The sequence below is a fragment of the Haliaeetus albicilla genome, chromosome 8 (assembly GCF_947461875.1).
Source record: "Haliaeetus albicilla chromosome 8, bHalAlb1.1, whole genome shotgun sequence".
In the NCBI taxonomy this organism is placed as follows: domain Eukaryota; kingdom Metazoa; phylum Chordata; class Aves; order Accipitriformes; family Accipitridae; genus Haliaeetus; species Haliaeetus albicilla.
In genome coordinates, this window is record NC_091490.1 from 9,317,219 (window position 1) to 9,341,197 (window position 23,979).

Consider the following 23,979-nt stretch of genomic DNA (forward strand, 5'->3'; position numbering starts at 1 on the left):
GCCGGTGACCGCCAGCCCGCCGGAGCGCGCAGGGCATTGTGGGAAGGAGGAGGAGCGGCGCCGGAGGCGGGAGCTGGCGCCGCCGGGGCAGTGCGGGGCGGAAGCCCCCGGGAGGAGAGCCCGGCCAGGCCCGGCCCCGCCGCGGCCCGCCAGGGATGGTGCGCATGCGCAGCGCGGCGGGGGCCGGAAGCGCGCCGGTTGCCGTGGCGACGGCGTCGGCCCCGCGGCGCGGCTGAGCCGGAGCGGGCCGGCAGCCGCCGGGTCCCCGGCCCGGCCCGGCCCATGCCGCGGAAAGCGCTGCTCTGCGTCCTGCAGCTGGACGTCCGCTCGGTGAGTGCCCGGGCCGCGGACCCCGCCGTCCTCAGCCGGGGCGCGGCAGGGCCGCAGGCTGGAGGAGAAGCCGCGGTTTGCCTTTCCGGCGCCGCTTCCCGCCCCGCTTCCCTCTCTCAGCCGCCGCCCCGCTACTCCCGGCCCCGGGCGTTCTTCTGGGAGGCTGGCCCGGGCCCTGTGGCCGAGCGGGGGGCCGCCCTCCGGCTGGCAGTGCGGCTCAGCTCTGGCTCCTGGGCAACCGCTGCCCCTTCTGTGTGCGCATCCTCCAGCAGCCGGACCCTGTGCCCCCCCTGCCCACGGGTCTTAGCAGCAGCCGTGCTGCTTCACAGCTCTCGCTTTCCTGTGGAAAAGGTCGTTTTTAAGAGACACTGATTCTTGGGAAGCTTTGTGGTGTGGGAAAAGCACTCTTGGGAAAAAAAAAAAAACAGAGCAAAAGAAATCCCAGGAAACAGCAGCTCGTACGTGGTGTACGCACCCCTGTGGGCGATGAGGTCCCTGTGAGGGGCAGGATGCGGCTCTGGAGTACCTGGCTGGTACGTGGCCGGGGCGGGGGGTGAGGTCAGTAGGTGTGGAAGGGCCAAGTTTTTACATTAATCATGTCAAGACCGTTCCTTGTGCACGTCGCAAGGTTTTCTGCTTATATACAAGGTGGGAGTAAAGTGAGAGTCTGTATCGTTCTCCTGATGGCTTTCAAGAAGTAGTTGAGTTAGATAGTGCTCTGTTACTCTGGAGTTGTTGGATTCATATGCCCCGGTCACTGTAATCCAGGGGTTAGGGCCTCCTCACGGTGCAAGTGCTGCCAGAAAGGAAAACCTGAGGCGCCATCCAAAAAATTCCAGTGCAGATCCAGAAACTATGTACTGGGAAATAGACCCAGTATTCCTGACCGCTTAGCCACTTTTGTTCCCAAACTTCTGTGGCTGCTCTAAAACAGCTGTGAATTTCTACACATAGATGGTGAGGGTATCACCCTAATGGTGTTGCTCTGATGTCTCAACAGCTAGTGTTTGTCTTCATAATGCAAAGGCCTGCTTGGTTCCAGGAAAGGAGCGGATGTGCTTTTCTTTTCTGTTCCTACTGCTGTGAGCTATTCGTGTTTCAGGAGAGAGTACAGGGAAGGTGTTCCTCCAGGGTCATGCTTCTTCAGTTGTGGGGTATTTGTTATTCACCCTGCTCTTAAGACTACAAATAATAGTGGAAAGGGGCAGAACAGGAAATCTACAACACAGAGATGAGTGCCCCTTTCAGCACATGTGGGTCATTCAGTTATATCCCTGCTATGCTATATAATTTCTCTCAGATAACCCTTTTAATAAGTGTATTTAGTCTGGTTTTGAACACTCGGTTTGCCTTTTTTCTCCACTAGAGCCTACTTCAGCATTTCAGTCTTGTGGCGGTTTGAAAACTTGCCAGCATAAATTTCCTTCTGGCTAGTTGATGCCCTGCTCTTACACAAATGTCAGCATGGGCCTTTCACTTAAATATTTTTTTTTCCTTGCTTGGTGTTTGCTCTCTTGATGTATTTTTTGGGCAGCAATTCTGTCATTTCACAATTGATCCTTGTCAGCTAAAGAGACCTGGTTCTTTTGGTAGTATTTTGTGTGATAGGCTCACCAGTCTTCTGACCATCTTAGGGATGGGTGCTACTTTTCCACTTTGAATTTGCATTGATCTGGATTGGAATTGATTTCAGCATCCCAGATGGAGTCTCACTGTTGCCTTAGGTGATGTCAGGGAAAAAAAAGTCTAACATTCATCCTATATGTCTTAATATTAGTCTCTTCACAGCTGCACTGCAGTTATGCCATCATTTATTAACACACTCATCATCTTCCTCTCAGCCAGCTTTGAAGGTTAGCCCCTCCAGTGAAAGCAAAAACTGTTGTTAATACACAGTAGGTGCATCTCATCTCTATTACTGTGGTCCCGCAAACAGGGGTTTTTTTATATCTTTTTGTTAATCTCTGATGATTTCTGAATTTTGGTTGGAAAAATTTCATGAAAACACTCTGACTTCTTGTGTCAGGCTCATTAAAAATATTAAAAAGCATGGATCCCAGGATATAGAGAGGAATGGTTTTAATAGTAACCCTCAGCTTGATGCCTCCCAGTTTTACAGGTTATTGATGCTGTCCTTTGGCTACTTCTGTACCACCTTAGGACTTTCATACTAGCTCCCATCTTCTGCATCCTAAGTAATAATTTCTCATGTGGCACCGTATGATAGCCTTTGTCCAGACAACAGGTTTTCAAGAAAATGTAATGTTTTGCTTGATTGATCTATTTTTATGAAACATGCGCTGCTGGGCTTTTTTCTAGTCATGTTTTCCTCCATATCTTTATTCTTTACTTATGTGTATCTAAATATTCTGATTGATGGGATTATAATTTTTCATATCTCTTTTTCAGCCTCACATAGGCCTTGCATTTGTTATTTTTCAGCAGATGGTTCTATCCTTGTTTTCATAACATAGGTTTTAATTATGTGTAGGTCCAGCAAGAAAAATCACATACTTTTAGAACCTGGGCTGAATATGATTCACCCTCCCTGTGGCTCCTTGGTTCAGGCCTAGTGCATACTGGGTAACTTCTGTTTCCATCATTTCATTCTTTAAGTTGTTTTTTTGCTCCTGTATTAAGTATCATTAAAACCAAGGCAAAATATTCATTTGTGTTTGGGACGCAGATGTGCTACTTTTCACATCTCGGTTGATGTATATTTGTGTCCACTTGTTTTCTCCTTGATTGTTTTGTGACTAAAGTCTTGTCCAAATTTCTGATTGCTTTTCCTGTTCTTTTACAATGCTCTGTGTATTTCTCAACCCTTGTTGAAACCTACCCCCTTGTGTCAGAAGTTCTGTCCTCTTTGTTGTTCCCGTGCTTCAGGATACAGATGGGTTTTGCTCCTTTTGACTTAATGAAATTCTAAGATCTTTTCTGATTTGAGTCCACCTGCTCTTTGGTTTATCTCACTGCTAGTTTTCTTCATTTCTGAAAGGCTGCTCTTCTAAAATGGAAGACTTTAGTTAAAGACCTTACTTGGTTTATCCTGCCATTAATTGAAATGGAATAATTCATGATTGCTCAGACTGAGATTTCATTGTTACTTGTTTTTTTGAGACTAATTTTGGTGCCTACCTCTGCTGCTGGCATTTAGATTGCTCATGTAGCAACAGAATGAAATTCACATTATTCTTCATGTCATTGCTACATGGAGAATTCACAAATGCGGCAGTGAAGGTAGGTAAAGCTTTAAGCACTAAGATGAATTAATAGCATTGTGGATTACTGCTAGGTAAGGAGACTAAAATGGCATCTCTTCACATTGAGAAGATTATTTTTGCAACTCTAAGTCCAAAATGCTATTCTATCTGGAAGCTTGCGCTCAGCAGAAGTTAATACTGTCCATTGCCCTTCATTGGGAACTCTTCTTGTTTTGATGGTAATGGACAATTAAAGGGATTTTTCAAGGCCTGCCTTTTTCATCGGTTACCTATGCAGCTACAGTTTTAGGACTGTGTGTACCAAATGCCATTGGGGGTTGTGGATCAGTAGAGTTCCGTTCCTTCCCATGAGATGAATTCAGTGATTTCTTTATGGCTGTTTGTGATGTCCCAGCAACAGGGCTGGTACACATTTTCCATCCTCCTGGGAATTGCAGCAGAGAAGTCCAGGGTAACACTGTCCTACACATTTATCATAGTTCTCCTGATAGGTTGTAAGATCAGTTAATTGCAGCTTTGCTATCCCTCTGCCTTAGCTGATCCATAGATAATACTATTACGGTTTATAAAATGGTCCCTCATCCCGCCTGAACAGTTTGCAGTCAGATACGAGCTTCAGTTTGTCTCCTCAGTGTTACACAGCTCCATGCATCACATAGTACAACACAGATTTCATGAACTGCGGATATACATGTGTGATTAATTTTTGGAGCTGGTTTAAAGTTACATGAACATGTATACTTGGTGTTCCAGCCCAGGCAATGAGTTGTGCAGTTTATCTTAAGGGTAGTAGAAGCACAAGTTTCCACATGTGTTGTCTTGCCCCACATGCAGATTTGTAAGAATGTATTTTCTTTTACAGGTTATCCAGAATAAATAGCACCTGTTGCTTGCAGTTTTGCTCTCTCCGATGTCTTCAAAACTCTCACGTTTCATCTCAATCAATAGGCAAATATTCGTTGCCTTCTCTAAGGCAAAAGGCACGAAACCCCAGCTAAAAATTACTGTAAATTCTACAAAAATGTCAAGAAGAAAAGCGAGAACTAAGCTAATATGACTTGTATGTAGTTTGGGGGATCTTGCCTTGTATGAATGAAAACTGTCTCTTTCACTCACTCCTATTCACACTTGCAACTGCATGAGTGTCATCCAAGCTGTTTAATGCTTGACAGTCTGTTTCAATTGGGATATCTATTATTCTGGCACTTTTCTTGCAGATTTGAAGCCCTTGTTTACATGGAGAGGAACCCCCTTTTTTTTTTCCTCCTCAGATATTTATGAATAGAAGCTTTTTTTTTTAGCTTATACTGTACCTATAATAATCTATTACACATTGGTTTCTGTTATTTCTTTCACCTGAGGCTGTTTTTCTGCTGTGTATATAGTTTTCTTTTAAATCCAGTTAGGATTTCTCAAGTAAAACATTCATTTGGGAGTAGGAGACTGTAACCAAACCACTTATTTTAATTCCTGTCACTCTCCTTTGTCTTTCTACCTGGCAATTGAAAGTCTGAACGCTTTCTCCAGCAACCTTATGTTGGAAGAGACAACCTCATATTTATTATACTGCGATAAAAAGTGAGGAGTAGAACTGAAGTGAAAGGTGACTATTCTCTGGCTGGGTAACAGAATAAAACCACGTGGCTTGGAGAAAATAGCAAATAGTTTTGCAATGAGTTGTGTACATCCTTGCAGTGAAAACACAAGTAAGAATGTCTGATGTTCAACAGAGCTTTAAAAACATACCAACTTCTTCTTACTTAAAGAATAAGAGTTGTCCAGAGAAGGTTGAGAGATTAGTGGCAGTATCTGGCAGGCTAATGAGGAGCCTTCCCTGCCTTGAGTACCCTCCAAGGTGGCAAAACTTCTCAGATAAAACTTTGTGTGCTGTGCGTCTGACGGTAACGGAACAACAGTTGCTTTTTCTCATTTACATATTTGAAGGCAAAGTTAGTATAATATTTGTAAATAAACTTGCCCTTTTTGGTGGCTGGACAGACTATGTGTATCTAAGCATGTACATTTCCCAGCTTCATTCTCTCTGTAGCTAGGCTAAAATTTGAATGGGTTTTTGTGTCTTGGCATCACGTAGACTTCATTCTACATGACTCTTCATATAGAACCTGATGTGACCCGTGATGATTAACTTATATAGTCAATGCATGCCTTTTAACTGTATTAACCTGGGATTGGTTAACCAGGGTTCAGTTTTAGTTGAAGGCAATAGAGTATCTTTACTTACAGTAAGAAGAATTTGGTCCTCATTATTTTAAAATGGTGACTATTTTTCCTGGTCAGTCTGTACCAACAGAATTGCTTTAGAAAAGAATTTTTTTCGCTCTATCTAGTCTGTTTACAATCTGACTCTCAGAAATCAACCATTTCAGCCTTGACCATTTCACTTTTATCTTGAAACCAGACATTACTTCTATAACTGAAGTTGAGTTTGTTTAATGAATGTGTTTGTTACTCTTACAGATAACTTGCCCCGGAGTGCTGCTGAAAGACAAAGAGGAACTTTATCTCGGTGTGTCTGTACTTGGGCAGTACAAAAAAACTCAATGTGTCCCTGCAGCATTTCCACTCTTATTTCAAGAAAAACTAGTGTTTGAAAAGGTAAGATAATGTCAAGAGCTAATACAAGCCAAATAAAACCCATCCCAAACTCCACAAAAACTCACTGCAAAGCCCCTGAGCACAAGTAATCACACTAAGGATTGCATAGTATTATAACTCCTGCTTCTCTTCAGCACAGAGGAGGCGTGTGCCTATATTATCCACACGGTGACTCAAGAATTATGCGTACTGAAGATTATAATGTATGATGAGACTTTTTAGGAGTTTGTTCATTCTTTTGTGAACTGTCCTTTTTCTGTGTCTGTTTTCCTGGCTTGGAAGGAACGGAATGTTGTTGTTCTAAGAATTATGGCAAGGTGAAGAACAAAGACTGTGCGATATAGGAGAGTCAACTTAATTTAGTAGAAAGATAGAATAGCAGCTCAAGCCTTTTTGGTGACATCTTTTTCCCTTTGAGATGCTTTTTTCATGGTTTGTCACCAGAATTCCCGGGTTGGTACTCTGGCCTTATAATTTATGGTTGTTTATCACATATTCTGAGTCCCTACTAGCTTCATTATTAGTACCACAGGGATAATGAAACACAGTATCTTACAGATATGATCTGGCTTCTTGACTACCTATGAATAATAATACTTTGCCCTTTCTAGTTCTTTTCCTGTAAGCATCCCCCAGCACTTTGAAAACCAGACTGAGTAAACATCAGTGATGCTCTGGTGATGTGAGTAAGATACAAACAGTGATAATTTCACCAGCTACTGAAGAGTAAAAAAGACTATAGTTCTTTAAAGGCAAACATACCAGAAACTACGTAAGGGAAATGTACTGAATACTGTTTTCATTGTAATTTAGGGGAACTCCAAGACACCAGGATCTATCTGCTTACAAAAGAGGTGAACAAGAAAGCTGAGACTAATATCTGTCTTCTTACAAATAGCTATTGAATAGGTGTAGATATTTGTGGAGCACCAGTATTTGGTGTTTTTTAGTGTTTGGTACCTTGAACAGCGAAGTGATCTATACCACTCTGCTGAGACTTTTGTACAGAGTTAGGGGGAAGCCTATTAGCCTCTGAATATCCACTACAACATCCTCCCCTATTCCTTGCCATCTATTCACATGGGATTCAGGTTAAAAAAAACCCTGAACAGTACTCTGTACATGAATAGTCACTTCCATGGAAATGAAGCTTAAAGCATTACTAATATGTTAAAGAACATATTCTTCATCTATCAGAATTCTAGTATATTCAGCAATTTATCTTTGTCTCTTGAAATTTTCTTAGACAATACTTACCTCTATGTGTTCAACTCTTCACAATACCTCCTAATTTAAATATGGAGAGGTAACCCTGAATGGCTAGAAAGCATATGGCAAGAACTGCTAGCTTTCAATGAATTTGATCATGCGCCAAATGATAATTTCAGTTTCCTTTATTTTTCCAGTAGGAATAGGACTCTTGGCAACCATCTGAAGCAAGGAAGAATATTGATTTTTTTTTTTTTCCTTCTCTTTCCCCAGAGGTCCATCTGATTACTTCAACTGTGCCATTATTATTATTTATTAATTTATTTTACAGGCATTTGCTGATATAGTTGATCCTGGAGACCTTGTGGAGTTACTGGAAAGTAGGTTCTGCTTTTTATGAATACTATGTTGTATGCATTAATGTCATGCATGTATGGGCTCTAAAGACTTTTTGAAGGTTTAAAGTATGTGATAATTTTTCTATCAAGAGCCTGTTCTCTGAAAAGCTAGTGGGTAACCAATGTAGTATATCATGTACTAAATAAGTGGGACCCTAGCACTAGTGGGTTTTCAGAATAGAAAATTTGTTGTCAGTGCAGGCAGAAGTTTTTTGCTATCTTTGGTTACTAGTAACTTACCGAAAATACTGTTAGCTAACAAAATGTCTCTAGAAGTGTATGCCACATGCTTTAGAACAGGAAAAGGGTAAAAAGTCATAATTAATGGAAAATCCATGTGGTTATCCAGATAGGTAATGGATCCTTTACCTGATCATTTATTTCATTAATTTTCAAATAATAGAAGCATAAACTTTTGATTTTTGTATAATTATTCTTTTTATTTTTTAAGAGAATTACATGTCTTGCCACATGTGGAGCATAATGAATTGTAGTGAGACAACACTGACCCTGAACTCAAACTCCAGCAACTCGTACTGGGAGTTAGTTACCTGAAAAAGTGGCAAAGCTTGCATTTTCTTCTTTAAAAGAAGGACAAACTTGGCAGCAGATAGAACTTACCAAGTTCTAAGTCAAATTTAGAGTTGTCATTTGTACACTGCTAATGCCATTGTGTTCCTCTGTGGTATTTATGCAAGCTGTTCTTAATTTTTTCTTATTGTTGGTGTAGTGGAAATAGTGCAGCTATGTATAGTGCTATGAAGCTTAAATCAGTGAGCCATTTTCTTGACTATGAGAATTACTTTCCACTTTAGTTTTTTTTAACTCATGAAAAAACTTTTTCCTTTCTAGTTGACACAGCAGTACTTGAACTAATACAGCTTGTTCCTCCAGGTATTGTATCAGTCTCTTCATAAATTATGCAGTTTAATAGGTGAATTTCCATGAGGACATTGCCCATTACAGCACAATCACTTTCTCCAACTCACAAACAACATAGAAAGCTCTTCAACAAATAGTCCTCTGAATATAAAATGTTAATAGATCAAGAGGATCTCATTCTTGAAAGAGAATAATAACTGAATATTGAAATGTATCATACTCAGGCTTAGGAAAGTGATAATATTTTAAAAATGGAAAATAAACTGAAATCATCCAGTGCACACTTATTAACTGCATCACAATTCACTTGCAAAGTGGCTGTCTGTGAAATTTCAGAGTGCATAATCTTGTTCTCAGAATGACACTTTTTTCCTTCCATTTTAATGGTGACCATTGGGAAAACTCTTATCCTCACTATAAGTATTATAGGTCTCTTGGGATATGTGAAGATAATAAATAGCGATTTGTCATACTTCTGTTATTGGTTTGTGTGATTATAAAAATCTATTTTAATGAAATTCAAGTGTTCCCATGAATAATGTAAATCTGCATTTTATTGGAAATAAAGTCAAGTTTTAAAGAGGACTCATTTGGAAACTGTGGTATTAAAAGCACTCTCTGTCACTTGTCCTTAGTACTTTCAAGGAAACGATTGCTTCTCTCAGGTAACTTACCAGACTGTTTACTTGAAGAAATGTACTGAATGTGGATTTTTTTTTGTGGGAGGGTAAAAGATCTTGGGTAAGGAATTTAATTTTCAGGGGTCAGAGATAGGTGTGATACAGCCCAACATAAGCTTACAAGATGACTGCAATAGCAGAATTTAAATTTTTTTATAATATACATTCAAGGTTTTCCCTAAAGAAAATATGTTTTTTAAAAAGTAGCAAACCAGCATAGTAAGAAAATCTTGAGATAATGATTTTGATGTTGCTTGCGTTTCTTTTTTACTACTGTGCCTACTATTACTACTACTGTAATATGGAATGATAAATTTTTTCATAAGGGATTGGCTGCCATTAAAAAAAAATACTAGTTTCTTCTGTGGCATGGAAGGGAAAGAAAGAGGAGAACTACTGAAGAATTGCCTAGAGAAAAATTCTTATATGTCTCTTAAAGAAGATTGTATTAACTGTTCTATAATTTTTTTACAATAACAGTAAAACATACTTTCAGAGTAGATTCTGCCCATTTCTGCTGATGATTTAACCTGATGAGGTTATTTCCTAGTGTGATACAAGTTTTAGAGCCATGTTGTTAATTTGTAAAGAACAAAATTTATCTTAGTTTCAATATGGTCTTGTGTGTGGTGTCTGTACTCTATGGCTTTATCTGTTTTCCAATCAAAGCATATATTTTCTTTTTAGTAGGAAAAATTCTAGCTACGTATGAAGAAAATACAAGAGATTTCCTGTTCCCTGACCCTAAGCTTACCCACGGGCACCATGGTTTAGATCGTGAGATTTTAATGAAGAGGTCCTCTTCTTTTACAGTGAGTGAATATCTGTGGATTGTATTTATGATACAGTGTGTTTCACTGAAGAAACCCCTTGAACTACTTCAAATGAGAAGTGATTACTTCTGACAGATTTTGCCATTTCAGGTGTTGAATGTACAAATCTACAGTTGAACTTTGGTGAAGGTATAATCTTTTTTCAAAATGCTTCAAGAAATTATTTAATGTGAAAAAGTTAGTTTGCACTTGGTTTGCAGTGTGGCACCGTGACATGTCTTCTGTTCAGTTTAATCTGTGGTGCAGTTGGTAGTCGAAGGGATGCAGGAGAAGAGGGAGATGTGCTATCAACTTCAGGGTTCTCAACAGATAAACCATGTAACTGTTCCTTCTCAGTCTGTCTTTGTAGCATTTTGTTTCAGACTACTTTTTGTACTGTTTAGGACAGCGACAGCCAGTACAAGCTTATAGTGCTATGCCATCTGACTTGTGGGCCTCCCTGTGGTGCAAGATCACCACTAAAATAGTAAGTAACTGAAATATAGCTTAGTGCTGCATGATTGTTTTTCAGTTCCAAAGCCTGTTTCTTAAGGTCTGTTCAGGCCATTCACACTCATTTACTGCTTTTTCTACAGTTTCAAAAAAGCTGTCATAAACGACAACTAATTGGCAGAATGAGTGCAATGAATTAATGTTAATTTTCTGGAGATAGGAGCTCAAATACATAGTAAATGAAAATGAATTCATCTCACACTGCCCTTTCGTAGAGTTTGGCTGTTGAATCTTGGGTGTCAGTGGAATAACTCAGGAAGGCACTTTTAAGATTATGGTGATGATGTGGGAGATGTGTGTTTGGGGTTTGTTTTGTTTGTCTTATTTTGGTTAAGTTTTACTAGCGGAATGGCAGGACATTTGGATTGGGAAGATAGGGACTCAGTTGCCCTGTCCATTGTGATTGGATTAAAAACACATGGCAGGAGGGAAATGCTGGTTAAAGGTCATTGATATCTTTTAGCTGGTATAATCTTTCCCTGCAAGGGCAACCTGGAAATTGCCCGGTCACTTGCAATTAGAAGTGCTAATTTGGTGTCTAATGCTGTGTTACATTTGAATGAATTAAAGCTGTGATTTTGTGGTACAAAATGTATAGTTCTGCTGCAGCTTAAACTGTCCCTGCAAAAATAACCATTATTTTTTGGCCATAGCATCTCTTTGATATGACTTACCCTATGCATGTTAGTGGTGGCTCAAGGGAGGGGGTAGGACTGTATTGCTTCCATATTACTTATAGAATAGGTACTTTCCTGGTGTTGAGAAAGAATAGATAGGGAGGTAGTAATAATACCACCTCATTTAGCAAACTGGTTTCAGATTTTTTATAAATGCAATTTAATGAAGCTTTGTAGAAGCAGAGCCACTAGAGAAGTTTGTTGGACTGAGTTGTTTAATACAAAAATTATGTATTTTCTAGTAAAGAGAAGGTGCCATAATTTGTGAGCTGTGAGAAGATGTAATCAGAGTCATTTGGATGTGTAGCTGAATGATGACACTGTAGTAGCTTTAAAAAGTTGGCTGATATAAGACAGAAATATACTTCCATGTCCTTGGGAGCAGTGTAAATTAAATCCATCTCTGCCCTGGAACGAGGACTGCAGAAGCATCTGTTGCTCCGTTCCATCTCCTTCGCAGAAAGAACAGTTTAAGAAGGGATTTTGGCATACTGACCCTGATTTCAGGAATAATAAAGAAGCTGTGTTTGATGGAATTGGAGTGAGGCTCCCAAAAAGAACTTGAGGTTCCTCTCCTTGCTTGCCAAATGGGATACCTGTGAGAGGATTTTTACCTCCAGTAGAAATGCGGTCTCAAACGCCTCCATCTCCTAGTGGTCTCTAAGCTTTACTGGCAAGTATCTCCTGCTAACTCTGTCAGCACCAAGCACTGAATGTGAATGCTAAGCAAAAGGGAAAGTGTTAAAAAAGGTTGTGAGAACCCTTACATTATTCCCAGGCTAGTCAAGCCATGTTCGTCCCACATGAAAAGTTATTTATAGCTAGCTGAGATGTTGAGTATTGACTGACAGCTGTGCTTCACTGGCACTTTGATTCACAATAAATTTGTCTTTTATTAAAAAAAATAAAGGTAGCAACAGCAAGGTTACGGTTGTGGAGTTCAGATAGGCAGTGACAAGCGGTGTCTGATTAACACTGCTAATCTGCCAGTTGGAAGAAATCCCAAGTTGAGAGGATCAGAACTCCTCCAGAAATCTGGCACTTGGCTGATAATGTCTCTGGCTAAATGTCTTATGAGGCTTACAAACACAATACGCATACAAGATGTGCCTCAGGTTATCTCTCCTGGTCCAGTGTTGCCCAGCTGAGACTTTTGCTGGCTCTTCTGTATTTCTCTGCAACCCTTGCCTTTCAGAATATGTTTAAGCGTTGACTGGTGGTGACTTCTTACAGACATTCTTATCTCAGTTCCCCACTCTCATGCAGTATTTGCCATGTTACTTAAAACAGTTTCTTTTTAGTTATGCTATCTTTCGTTAGCATACCAATACAAGACCTTCTATCATATTCATATATACTTTTTTAAGCTACAGACTTGTACACATGCTCCTTACAGTCAAAATCACATATTAGACTTGTTTTCTAACTTGTGTTCTTCTAAATATGAACCACCTTTACAGTTTTTCTATGATCAAATTAATATTATGTCCATGTCACTTCAGTTTAATGACTGGTACAGAAGGACTGACAAGCCTGGTCAGGGCTGCAGATACCACTAAGCCGGAGGCAAAAGAATAGATCCCAAAAACCTTCTGGCTGGATTTTCATTTACAGTTATGTTTGGGGCTATGTGGCAGTCTTTACATAATACTATATTGAATATCCTGCAGCAATCCCTAGTTTGGGAACTGCAGAAAATAGCAGAACTCTGATTGCTTTTGGCCTATAAGTTACTTTTGACATATCCATGCCTATGTATGTGAGTGTCGTCCTGTATTCCCTCTCCACAAACCATTTCTCTAAAGAAACCATGGTTTTGTGTGATTTTTTTAGCTATGAGCATTTAACAATTCGGTAATCATTCCCAGTCTCTGTAAGAGCAGTAGGTGCTCTGTTGTTGCTTTTTATAGAAGACTTACTGATTCTGATGTGTCCTTTTTTAAATTGTTGATAGCACTTGACAATTCATTAGTAATAAAAATGAGTTGATTAAAGATGGTCAACTTTAAAATCTGTTTTATATGCCATAACCTGACTTGATTGAATCCTGGACTCTGTTAATTGCTATGACTGAGCTTTCTTGGCATTTTTGTAATTTCATTTCCATAATCTAACCTGGCGCCAGATCATATTCCCTTATGGGAAATCAGTATGTGTTTAGGCAGGTGGTAGAGAATAGTGTGGTTAGCAGTAGACTTTCACTCATGAATTTCCTGCTAATTCTTAAGAATGTGGGGTAGAGTCACAAACAGACCAGCTTCTTTTCATTTCTCAGTGATTTTGTGTGTTCATGTGCACAAATGCCCATGCACACAGATGCCTTGGGGCAGCAAACTCTGTCTGTGTTGAAATAAGAGGGTAGAAAGTTCTAGGGACCCTTGATTCCCTCTTTGCTTCTGCAGAGCTGTGTAAGATGCACATAGATGATTCCCACTTGTTTATAGGGTATGTGGCCTTTAGTTCTTTTATGCCTTTTTTAGTGTTGCTGTTTTGGGAAATAACACTTGCGTGTCATAATCTCTGCCATTTGCACCCAGGAAATTTCGTATACATTGGCCAATTCTAGCTAAATCTAACAGGAAATAGAGCTCTGAGAGGTATTATGTTTCTAGACATAGCTGCAGTAAAAGAAGATGAGTTGAACAGAAACTGTTAGCCCTGTAAAGACAGAAGGACCTGCCAGCCATTAGTACCTGTGTACTGGTTGACCAGGAGGCCCAGCTGGATGCCACTGATTCCAAATTGGTCAAGCTAGGGCTGCCTTTTGCCATCCACATGTGTAAGGGGAGATTGAGAGGAAGTGGAACATGATTATAGAATATGGGAGACAATCCACAGAAATCAGACTTTGCTCTAATAGTTATAGAATAAAGGGTATTCTTAATCATGCTGTTACAAATGAGTAGTTATTTGCAGTGCAATTGACTAATTTTCAAAATGTTTTTACAAAAAAGATTGTACAACTGAGACTACTTATAAATAAGTTTCCAAAGTTAGCATTAATGAAACTTAGGCATTAACTCTAGCGTTCTAGAGCATGACTGGAATTTTTATTGATGCTATATAGCATGGCATGAAAAAATCTTTAAAAAGTACTTTTGACAAAGAAATGTATTGAAATAAAAGTCAGACCTTAATTGTTGTACAAAAGCAATATAATCATCTGTAATTGAATTGTCAGAAATGCAAATGTTAGCATCTTGACATTTACCGTTGCTGTTCTGTCTTTTCTAATTATCTTTATTAAAGGCTGAAATTAACGAAGGAAATGGCTGAAAATTAGGAATGGTTTGTTACATTAGGTGACATTTACTTCTTTGATACCCTTTATCTTGAGTTGGAGCTTGATGTTCAATTATTGTCTCTCTTCTAGGGAATTGCACCAAAATTGAGATTTTCTACAAGCTCCCTTATTACAGAAAGTCTGTTAAGCTCAGGAAGGAGTCATATACAGGTTAGCATAATTTAATTGTTTGCAATTTAATTTCTAGATTTAATATTGATAGCCTTGGTTCCAATTTTTACATGTGCTGCTCACTTCAAACTTTTCTCATTCTTTTGTTGTGGTTAAAGCAGTTATCATGGGTGCTTGACAACTTGATTAAATTTTTAATCAAGTATGAGTAAAGAGTGGGTTTGGTGCATGACAGTAAATGCTGAGAGTTCCTTGAATCTGAAACAATTATCAGCTGCTATGTTCTGTGATCAGCTGAAGTGTCAATCCCTGGTGTATTTGTAGGTGGGAAGATGCCTTCTCACCATTTTTTACTGACACTTAAAATTAAGGACAATGAAAGCTAGGTGAAGTCAAGAGAAGGTACATTATCAAAAACAAACCAATTAATTTAATTGTTTTCCATAATGATATCAGTAACAGTAATGAAGATTTTTGTTGCAAAGGCTGTCACCAATATTAATCTGGAAATGCTGCTTCTGCAATGAGCAAAGTTAAAGGTGAAGTAGCTGAAGAGACTGGGGAAAAAAACCCAACCCACTCCGATGTGTTTGTTCATTTGGTAGCACGATTCTCTGGTCTCACAGATTGGAATTTTTGTTGGGATTCCTGGCACAAGCTGTCACATAAAGTTACTCTTACGTCCTCCTTTTTTTGCTATGTTATTAAAAAATGGTGCAGGTTCATTAAAATGGAATGGTTGTCAGGAAGGCTTGTGTGCAAAGACAGTTACGTGACTTTGACCTGTTTGTGGCATTGCTAATTAGTTCACTGAGAAGTTTCTTGCAATTTTAGCAGACAAAATGTATTGAGACACTTAGATAAACAATAAAAAAAAAATCAGTGAAAATTGTCATTGTCAGAAAACTAACTTCACTGAAGGTGACTTCAATAAAGGCAGTTTGATTTAAAATATCCTTAAAAGTATTTAATATGTTGTGAATGGCATATCAAATTTGCATATTTTGCAGTGAAGGTCTAGTTTCACGATTGGTGTAAGCCAGAATTCACATTTCTGGTGAAACTGAAATTAATCTTAGAGAGTTAGGTCTGGTTTTGTTTGGTCCAGTTCCATACTCTAGCTTGCTACCAGCTGCACAAGTGCTAGTACAGGCGTGAGAAAGACAGTGGCATGAATAGTCTGTGTGATGCCAGGTTCAAACTATGTTGATGTAAAACAAACACACAGCCTCAGCCTCATTCATTGTGGGGTGTAGAGGGAAAGGCTCAAAGGCAAGCTAGACATTTTATTTCTGGGTTCCTCAACTGAAGTAGTGCGTGCAACATTCAGATTTAACACTAAAGTCAACTTCCTCAAGCTTGAAAAAGAACTTCTAACAGGAAGAAAAGTCTTGCTATACCATTATTTTGTATCTTTTATAACCTGTGATTTTGGGGCCAAATTTGACCAAAACCCCTAATTATTCATACTGCGGTATTCAAAGTTAAAACATGCTGCTAAGTAGCCTGATAAGAGTTGTATAATCTAGAGTGCCTTGACCTATAAAGTTTGTAGAGTAATTGAATGCTCATTTAATGCCAGGAATTACAAAGGAGTGATAATGTATTTCAAACAGAACTTCGATGCTGGAAGCAGTTTCCCAGAATTTGAAATTGGTCACTGAAGAAGTTAATGGTTACTTGGAGGTGGTGTCAGTCCTGATTGTTAGGTAGCCTTTGCTGGTAACGACAACAACAAAAACTACAACAGCACCACCCCCATCCTATGTGGTGGGAAGGGAGGTGGTGAGGTTGGTTGTTCCTCCACTTTCCTTTATTCTGCTGTCTGTAGGTATTTTAAAAGCAGCATCAACTCAGACATAGACTTTTAAGGCAATATTTGATAATGGTGGGATTTTTATAAATTTTAGCTACAAAAATCCATATTTTGCATGTCAAGTGCCAGTTGTACAAATAAACAGCTGCTTTGCCTCCTCCTTTGCAAAAGTATTCTTGATTTGAGAGGATCTTTTGAAGATGATCTTTAAAGTTTTGGGGGGGGGGGAAGTGTTGGGTTTTTTTGCTAAACATAGCTTCTTGATTATAACTCTTTAAAGAACTAGTAAATTCACCATGATCCAAGAAAATATGCATTTCAGAGAATGTAATTATGCTTCTTGTGAGGCTTTAGGCAACTCTAAATGTATATAATTGAAACTATTAAATAGGCTTCTATTTTAATCTATGTATTTTATTTTGAAGGGTAAGAAATTTAAAGGTTAAAAAAAACTTTAAATAGATGAAAAAATGCTTCAAATCTCTGTATGTCCAATCCAGGTAAAGTTTGTGTTAAATGAACTTGTGACAAAATTCAGTTTAATTTTTTTTACAGTCTCTGTACACTAACTGTGTGAGAAAACTAATTGGGTAAGTATTAGATACTTAACATCTAACATGTAGTAATGTGTGTTTTAACCTTGTTCTGGTTTCAGAGAAAATGGTAAATCCATTGTTGTTTTCTAAATTGCTGTTTGATTATAGTTTTGTGAGGGGAGCTTCAGCTGACATGGCATCTATTTCTGTTTAAATTATTAGTTCCCTGTTTGCATTATTTTCAGTGATCTTTGTTCTGCATGCTGTCAAACCAGATAACGTCTCTTTTTCACTTTAGGGTGATTTGAATTGGGTACATCACTCAACCCCAAATGGAAAATTGCAAACACAGTTACCAAAGAAAAATACTGTTTCACCTGAGAAAAGCAGGCACAACTTAGCAACAAAGAACTACGAGCAGCCTACAATAGCTTCTAAATCACGTTCTCCATCTCCGTACACAAAAAGACGAATGTGTGAGCTATCAGAAGAAGCCAGGCAACGACTGGCCCATTTAAACCTTGGTCCTTATGAATTCAGAAGAGAAACCGATAAACCTCCATTTGTAGTTAGACGGGTTTGTATTCTTTCCAAAGTGCTTCCAGCTTAAGCTCAGATCAAATATTGTTCTTTCACTAAATACTGCTCCAGAAATTCATTCAGCTCTTAGTTTAGATGAATAATTTTTCTCTCCTTAACAGTCTGTCACATAGTGATTTAAATGTAAAATTAACTAAAATAAAATTTCTTTTATCCGCATTAGTAACAGACAAAGATCAAATTCTTTCATGAATATCTTGGTTAAATTCTCTGAGGCCCCATTTCTTTTCTTCCAGTGCACTAGACAGGATAATAGGTGTATAAATTCAGCTTGGAAGTAATTGATATTAGTATTAAAAATTCCTGAATAAGACTTTAAAGAAAGAGTGTCTAGTCACATTACGAACACTTACACTTCCTCTCTTTCAACTTTTTTTATGTTGGCATCCTGTGATCTTTGAAACACTTCCTTTGCTCAGAGCTACATCTCTAATGCTTTGACTTAGAGTTCATAACCAACCTGACTTTAGCACCTTAGCACCCACATAAGGACTTTTTGCTAACTGTATGTGAAAAATTGTCCTGAAATTAGGTACTTCTTTAAGTAAACTGTGTTTAAGTGCTCAAATACGAAGGGGCCACATTTCCCAGCCTCTTGGGGGATCATATTCTCATATTACTTTTTTTTTCTCTTCATTTTTCTTATGGTTGCAACAATCCTTTATTTTTAGAAAACTGCTTTGAATGTGTAGGGGCAGAAAAGGGATTGTTCTGATTCTGTGCTATGACATTATGATCTGTCTACAATTCTGGACACTTGTCACAGCCATTGAGATAATTTAGTGTTTAATTAGTTTGCTTCTCACTTTATTTAATTTTTTTCTAGTTTATGTACAAATGAATTAATGATAACTTGTCAAATTTTAGAATTGTTTTCCAAGTTTTATTCTAGGTATAGGTACCTTTTAGAGATTCAGATTAGCCTTAATAATCCATTTATCATTCATCAACCTACTGTTTATCTCTCTCTCAGATATTTTTCTTTTAACTCCTTTTAATCAATTCTTCTGTTTTTTGATCTATAGGTGAAGTTCACAGTTTAATTATAGCATCTTTAAACACTGATTATTGATTTTGATTGCTTGGTTATGTTTGTACAAAAAAGAAAAAAGCTTGTCTCTTAGTGTACCATATCCTGACTCATGGCTTTTCTAGATTGAGAATGCTCCTTTTAGGGCATCTTTATTGCTGAGGACTCTTTTGGCCTGGAGATTTTGCATTACATGAAGATTAAAATTAGATTATGCTAAATGTAACTTTTTTAATCAGGAAGAGATTCAGATCTCTTGGTAAGATCTGAACTATCTGGAATAAATATGAGATACCAAGAATTGTTGGAAAAGACTGCAGACATTATAGATGAAGGAGAAACTATCTGCATTTTTTTTTTCTTTGAACAGTATGATATTCAGAGTTTTCTAGACCTTTCTAGCACTGTTTTTGTTTATGCACAGTAATGCTAATAATACACATGAGTAAAGTGTTGTGAAAATAGTTTTAAATAGTATTTAAATAAGAATAAAATATTTCAGAAAGGACTAGATGTAATCTTATGAATGAAAACAGATAAAAATAGGAATTGATACATCTGATACTGAGCATTTTAACGTATTTTTGCTTCAGGTTGAACAAACAAGTCCTGGTATTAAACTTCATACCTGGTGTCCCACGCAAGAAAGCGCAGTGGAAGCCTGGACCAAGGTAGACCATGGTCAGTATTTTCTACTATATTTCTCATTAATGCTTTTCTTTTCTGCAGTAGTTTAGTGAGGTCATTTTGTTTGGGGGTTTTTGTTTTGTTTTGTTTTTATTTATTATAAAAATGTCAGTCTATAATGGAGAAAAAGCTGTTCTTTCTTCCTAAGAATAGGAAGAATACTGAATAAGCTACTGCTGCAAAAGGTGGTTTTGAATAGTTCTTCACCTCATGGAACTTGGAACATAGTTCTACATGATATGAAAGTAGGAGTAGAAAATACCAAAGTCAAAGCAAGTACTCTGTTTCACTCCATTTGTTTTGATGAGTTGGATAGTGGAGCAGATCTACACCACAGTCTGTGGGTGTGTTGGTCAGGCTTGGAGTATTGATCATTTTGAAGTTCAAGGGCTCTGTTGCTGAATAATGTTTATTTCAGCAGTATTTGTGAGTAGTGGATCAGTGACTTACCATTATTAATGAGCATCCAGGATGTGCTCCAATACCTGCTTCAGCATTCATTGGTGTCAGTAAGTGAGGGTTTAATAAAAGGTGTGGGACCAGAAATTTAAGGAAGTACCCTAAAACTTGATTATATTGCATGCGTCTGACAATATGAAGATTTTAGTAAGTCTCATCAGTATTAGTTTGTTATGTGTGCTCTGCCTCATTTTTATTGTGCCTCCTCACCAATTATAAACTGTTATATAGCAAATCGTTATGAACTTGTTATTTTACATTTGTTCTTTGTAGCAGCACTGGTTGCAGGATTTTAAACATTTCACATTCCCTTTGTGTTCATACTTACCAATCTGTAGTAGCTGGATAATGTAACAACAGACCTGTTATCACCTGATACCATTGCATACGTCCAAAATGAGTTGGTGGTTTCTGGCCAGTAGTTAGGAGACCGAAACCTACCTCACTATTAATATCCAGAGGATTCACTGGTCACTTGCCTGTGTCTCAAGGCTTAACTGTAAGTTCTGAAAAAAACCAGATTCCTAGGATTAGAAATCTTAATACTGACAGTACAGTTTAGTCCTTTCTTGTTTTCGTGCAGGTAGCTAATAGAGGGGTGTCTTTACATTGCTGTACAGCACAGAAGTACCGCTTTGGGCTTGGGTCACAGTGTGTGGGTTGTTCAGTAGAGACTAATATAACTGATCAAGAAGGCAGACATAATTTAATGTCAGTCCCTCAGGGATGAGGTGTGTATTGACATTGATGAAATATCTGAACCCCATATGGACCTAATAGTTTCCCCACGTATGTTTCCATGTGCTTCATACTCGTGTTTGTGGGTCAGTGGTGAAGGAAGGAATGAAGAGGTGACAGGAGGAGGGAGAGGTGGTCATAGGGAAGCTTGTTCAGAGAAGATTAGCAAAGTAGTGTAATGTACATGAGAATTTTGGGGAGTGGTACAGCTTGATTTTATGCTGATTTAGGCAATAAATAGCTTAACAAAATGTGCCACTTCTGTCTGTGCAGAAGACGGTGCATACACTGATTCATTATTATAAACATTGTATTCCATTAAATGTGAAGTCATTGTTTTCAGCTAAAGAAAGTGATTTCCTGAAATATACTGAGGAGACTGCTTAGAATTTCACAATGTATAATGATAATAGTAATAAATTGCTTTAGTACTATTTGGGAGGAGCGGTAAGCTGTTTTGTAAAAGATTACATATAATTTAGGATATTTGGATTTTCTTTTGAATTTCTTCTGGGATGCACCTGTTTTTCTTTCTCCAGATCCTTCTCTTCTCGGTAGCTACAGACCCAAGAAAGCCAAAGTGAGTACTCTGAAGTGCTATTGTTTACACATTTTTTTGGGGGAAGGTCTGATTGAGAAGGATTGTCTTGCATAGGTATTTTTGAAATTTTATCTACCGTAGCATCAAAAGCAAGAAAAGGGATGTTTTAAACCTGATCTAACCCAGTTTAGGCCTGCTGACAGATTATTTACAAATAGAAATGTGAAACTTAACACTCTATAAGATATTCATGCCTGTAGGTACAGAACTTGCTTCTCCTTAGCATTAATGCTTGTGACAAGGCTGTAGAAGAACCTTTAAAGGCAGTTTGCATTTGCCTTCCCAGTTATTCTGAGAGCACACTTCATTCTGGAATTGTACCGAAAGGTAGCACTGGTACAATTGGCAAACCACTGTTCTGTTATTTCGCATCCTTCCTTTTTCAGATTTTAGCTGCTTTGTGTAGTAAATGGATCTGAAGATTAATGTCGGGGTTCCCTTGGGTTTTGGTGTTTTTATTCTTTCCATCCTCATTTAGTTGTTTTTGCCTGAAGTACTGTAGAAATTGTGGGTTTAAGCATTTAATTATGTATGCCCTCTTAGATTTCCTGACGGCTAGGAAAAGTGATGATAACAGGGAGGAGGAAAGAAGGGGAATTATAAGGATAAACCTTGATATATGTTAAGCACACTTTTGTCACAGTCTAAACTTTTGTTACCAAGGATTGCAGTTTTGCGTACCATGTAAGTTTAACATATTGTGCCACTTCGGGTTTGTTCCATGGCTTTAAATGAGAAACTGAAAAGAAAATAGAGAATTTCTGCTAAGTATGCTAAATATGTCTTTTTTTGTTGTGGTTTTTTTTTAAATGATGGCTATTTTAAGGTCGTGTCATCTCCCCCATCCCTCTGCCCACCCCCAACGGGAAAGTAGGTTTTAGGAGCAGTCATTGGAGAATGCAGATAGCTGAGCTACAGGTTAATTCATCATGTTCTTGATGACACTAATCACTTGTGATTCTCACAAAATCAGGGCTGAAGAGAATGTATCTTTTTCTTGCCAGAAATATTATATAGCTTTGTTTAAGAGGAGCTGTTTCCCAAAGCTGAGGAAAAAACCCTGCAACCTGATTATTGTTGGTCTGGTTTTGTTGTGGGTTTTGGTTTTTTTCCTCAGCTTTGAGAAACAGCTCCCGTAACAATCCCCATGCCAGGTAAAAGTGGGTAACCTGTGGAGACATTTTAGTGGTAAGTTTCAGGTTAATAGGAACTACGGAAGGAGTAACTGGTATAGTGAAGAGTGAGCAGAAGATGAGTAGATAGGCCTGAGTTTTCCCTTGAGGAACAACAAATCATGAGGGGAAAAAAAGTCTAAGGTTCATGTTGTTTAGACTCAGGCATCATTCTGAATCTGTGAGATTCCTGGGAAGGGTGAGCCTTTAAGTTGTGCAGTCAGAAAAGGTGATAAAAGGACTGTTACAGTAGACTTTGCCATAAGGTAATGTGTTAGATACCAACACAGTCCTCTCACGCTTGATTTAATTTAGACCAGGGCTCTTTCTATGAAATGAGGGTCCTTGTTCTTTCCCCAGCAGGCAGATACTCCTGCATGTATGTGCAACCTTTAACCTTTTGGTTTGAAAAATAAAAACATGAAAACTGTACATCTTGATATTCATAATAAAATTTAGCAAGGTTTGGTGGGTTTTTTTACAGGCAAAATCTACTCATGGAAAAGACTTTGACAGTTCTGATGTTTGCAATGAGGATGGCATCTCAGATCCGCTCAACAGACAGTACCATTCTGCTGCTTCAATAGAGCATTCAGCACCTCCAGCATTTCAGAAGCATTCTCTAAGTTCTGTGCTAAATCGATCTTCTCTAAGGGAAAGGTAATGACTTGGTTTTGTTTGTGAAATTCTGGAATTATTAACATGAGCAGATGCTAACAGTACTTGCATGACTATAGTTTGCATGTTTGGAGGTACGCAGGCTGAAGAGACTGAAAAATCTTTCCCCAACAACTATGTTGTCATTTGACTTTTCCTCAGGTGCTGTGTTTGCCATCACCTCTCTGCTTAATGAATACAATCCTAACAACACGGCAATGAAAAGGATCTTTGACATCTTTGTTGCTAACCTTCTCTGAAACAATGAAGTCCCAGATTTCAGGCTGCCGATGTCCATCTAAAACAGAGAATACTTAAATAAATAAATAATCACTGTTTCAGAGGCGATTAGAATCTCAGGAACGTAAATATAGGTACATGTCAAGTAGGCTTTATGGCAGGTACCTGGAAACCTTTATTCCTTCTGACTCTTGACTCGTATTTGTAAGCACATACTTGTCACTGTGGTGTAGTCACATATGAGACTAGTGTGCGTAACATGCTTGGGCTAGCTTTAATCTAGTCAGTGTATTATTTTCCAATCTTTCTGCTTTATTGACATCCTGAGACTTTGTTGTGTTTGAGTTGAAGTGTGAGCCTCTACAGCAACTGTGAGTATATTACTTGCTGTATTTAAGTTAGTTTTCTTAGTAGTCTCCACTGACCATGATGGGGTTGGGGTGGAGACAGTTTCTAATATTCCTTTGTTCAGTAGATTTTAATCCCTGGGTTAATGTTTTGGGCAAACCCCACAGCTTGGGTGTCTCCTGAGGGTGGGATGGAAGAAATTTCAAAAAGCAACAGATATTTTTCATGCTTAAGTTTTCCAGTCCTTCAAGGAGAGCATTCCCTACCTCCTGCTGAGTACAACATGTACTTGGTGCGCAATGCTTCTACTGTACATTCAGTTTAGTAAGTTACTCGATG

General features: G+C 38.5%; 1 protein-coding gene across 5 annotated transcripts in view; it reads left to right on the forward strand.

Annotated features, from left to right (window-relative positions):
- The first annotated feature begins 79 nt into the window (after positions 1–79).
- The window catches only part of SPATA6 (spermatogenesis associated 6), a 46,064-nt gene continuing 22,164 nt past the window's right edge, over positions 80–23,979 (forward strand). Inside the window, exons 1-11 of one of the 5 annotated variants that reach the window (XM_069788791.1) lie at positions 268–330; positions 6,033–6,170; positions 7,711–7,759; positions 8,630–8,671; positions 10,027–10,151; positions 14,715–14,795; positions 17,407–17,685; positions 19,332–19,419; positions 21,162–21,202; positions 22,880–23,055; positions 23,215–23,467. In XM_069788791.1, coding sequence (XP_069644892.1) covers positions 283–330; positions 6,033–6,170; positions 7,711–7,759; positions 8,630–8,671; positions 10,027–10,151; positions 14,715–14,795; positions 17,407–17,685; positions 19,332–19,419; positions 21,162–21,202; positions 22,880–23,055; positions 23,215–23,245 — 1,098 coding nt within the window. In that variant the 5' untranslated portion in view covers positions 268–282 and the 3' untranslated portion in view covers positions 23,246–23,467. Of the gene's footprint in view, positions 331–6,032; positions 6,171–7,710; positions 7,760–8,629; positions 8,672–10,026; positions 10,152–14,714; positions 14,796–17,406; positions 17,686–19,331; positions 19,420–21,161; positions 21,203–22,879; positions 23,056–23,214; positions 23,468–23,979 lie in introns of those variants that run through there. The other 4 variants (XM_069788788.1, XM_069788786.1, XM_069788790.1 and 1 more) reach the window with 4 other exon arrangements.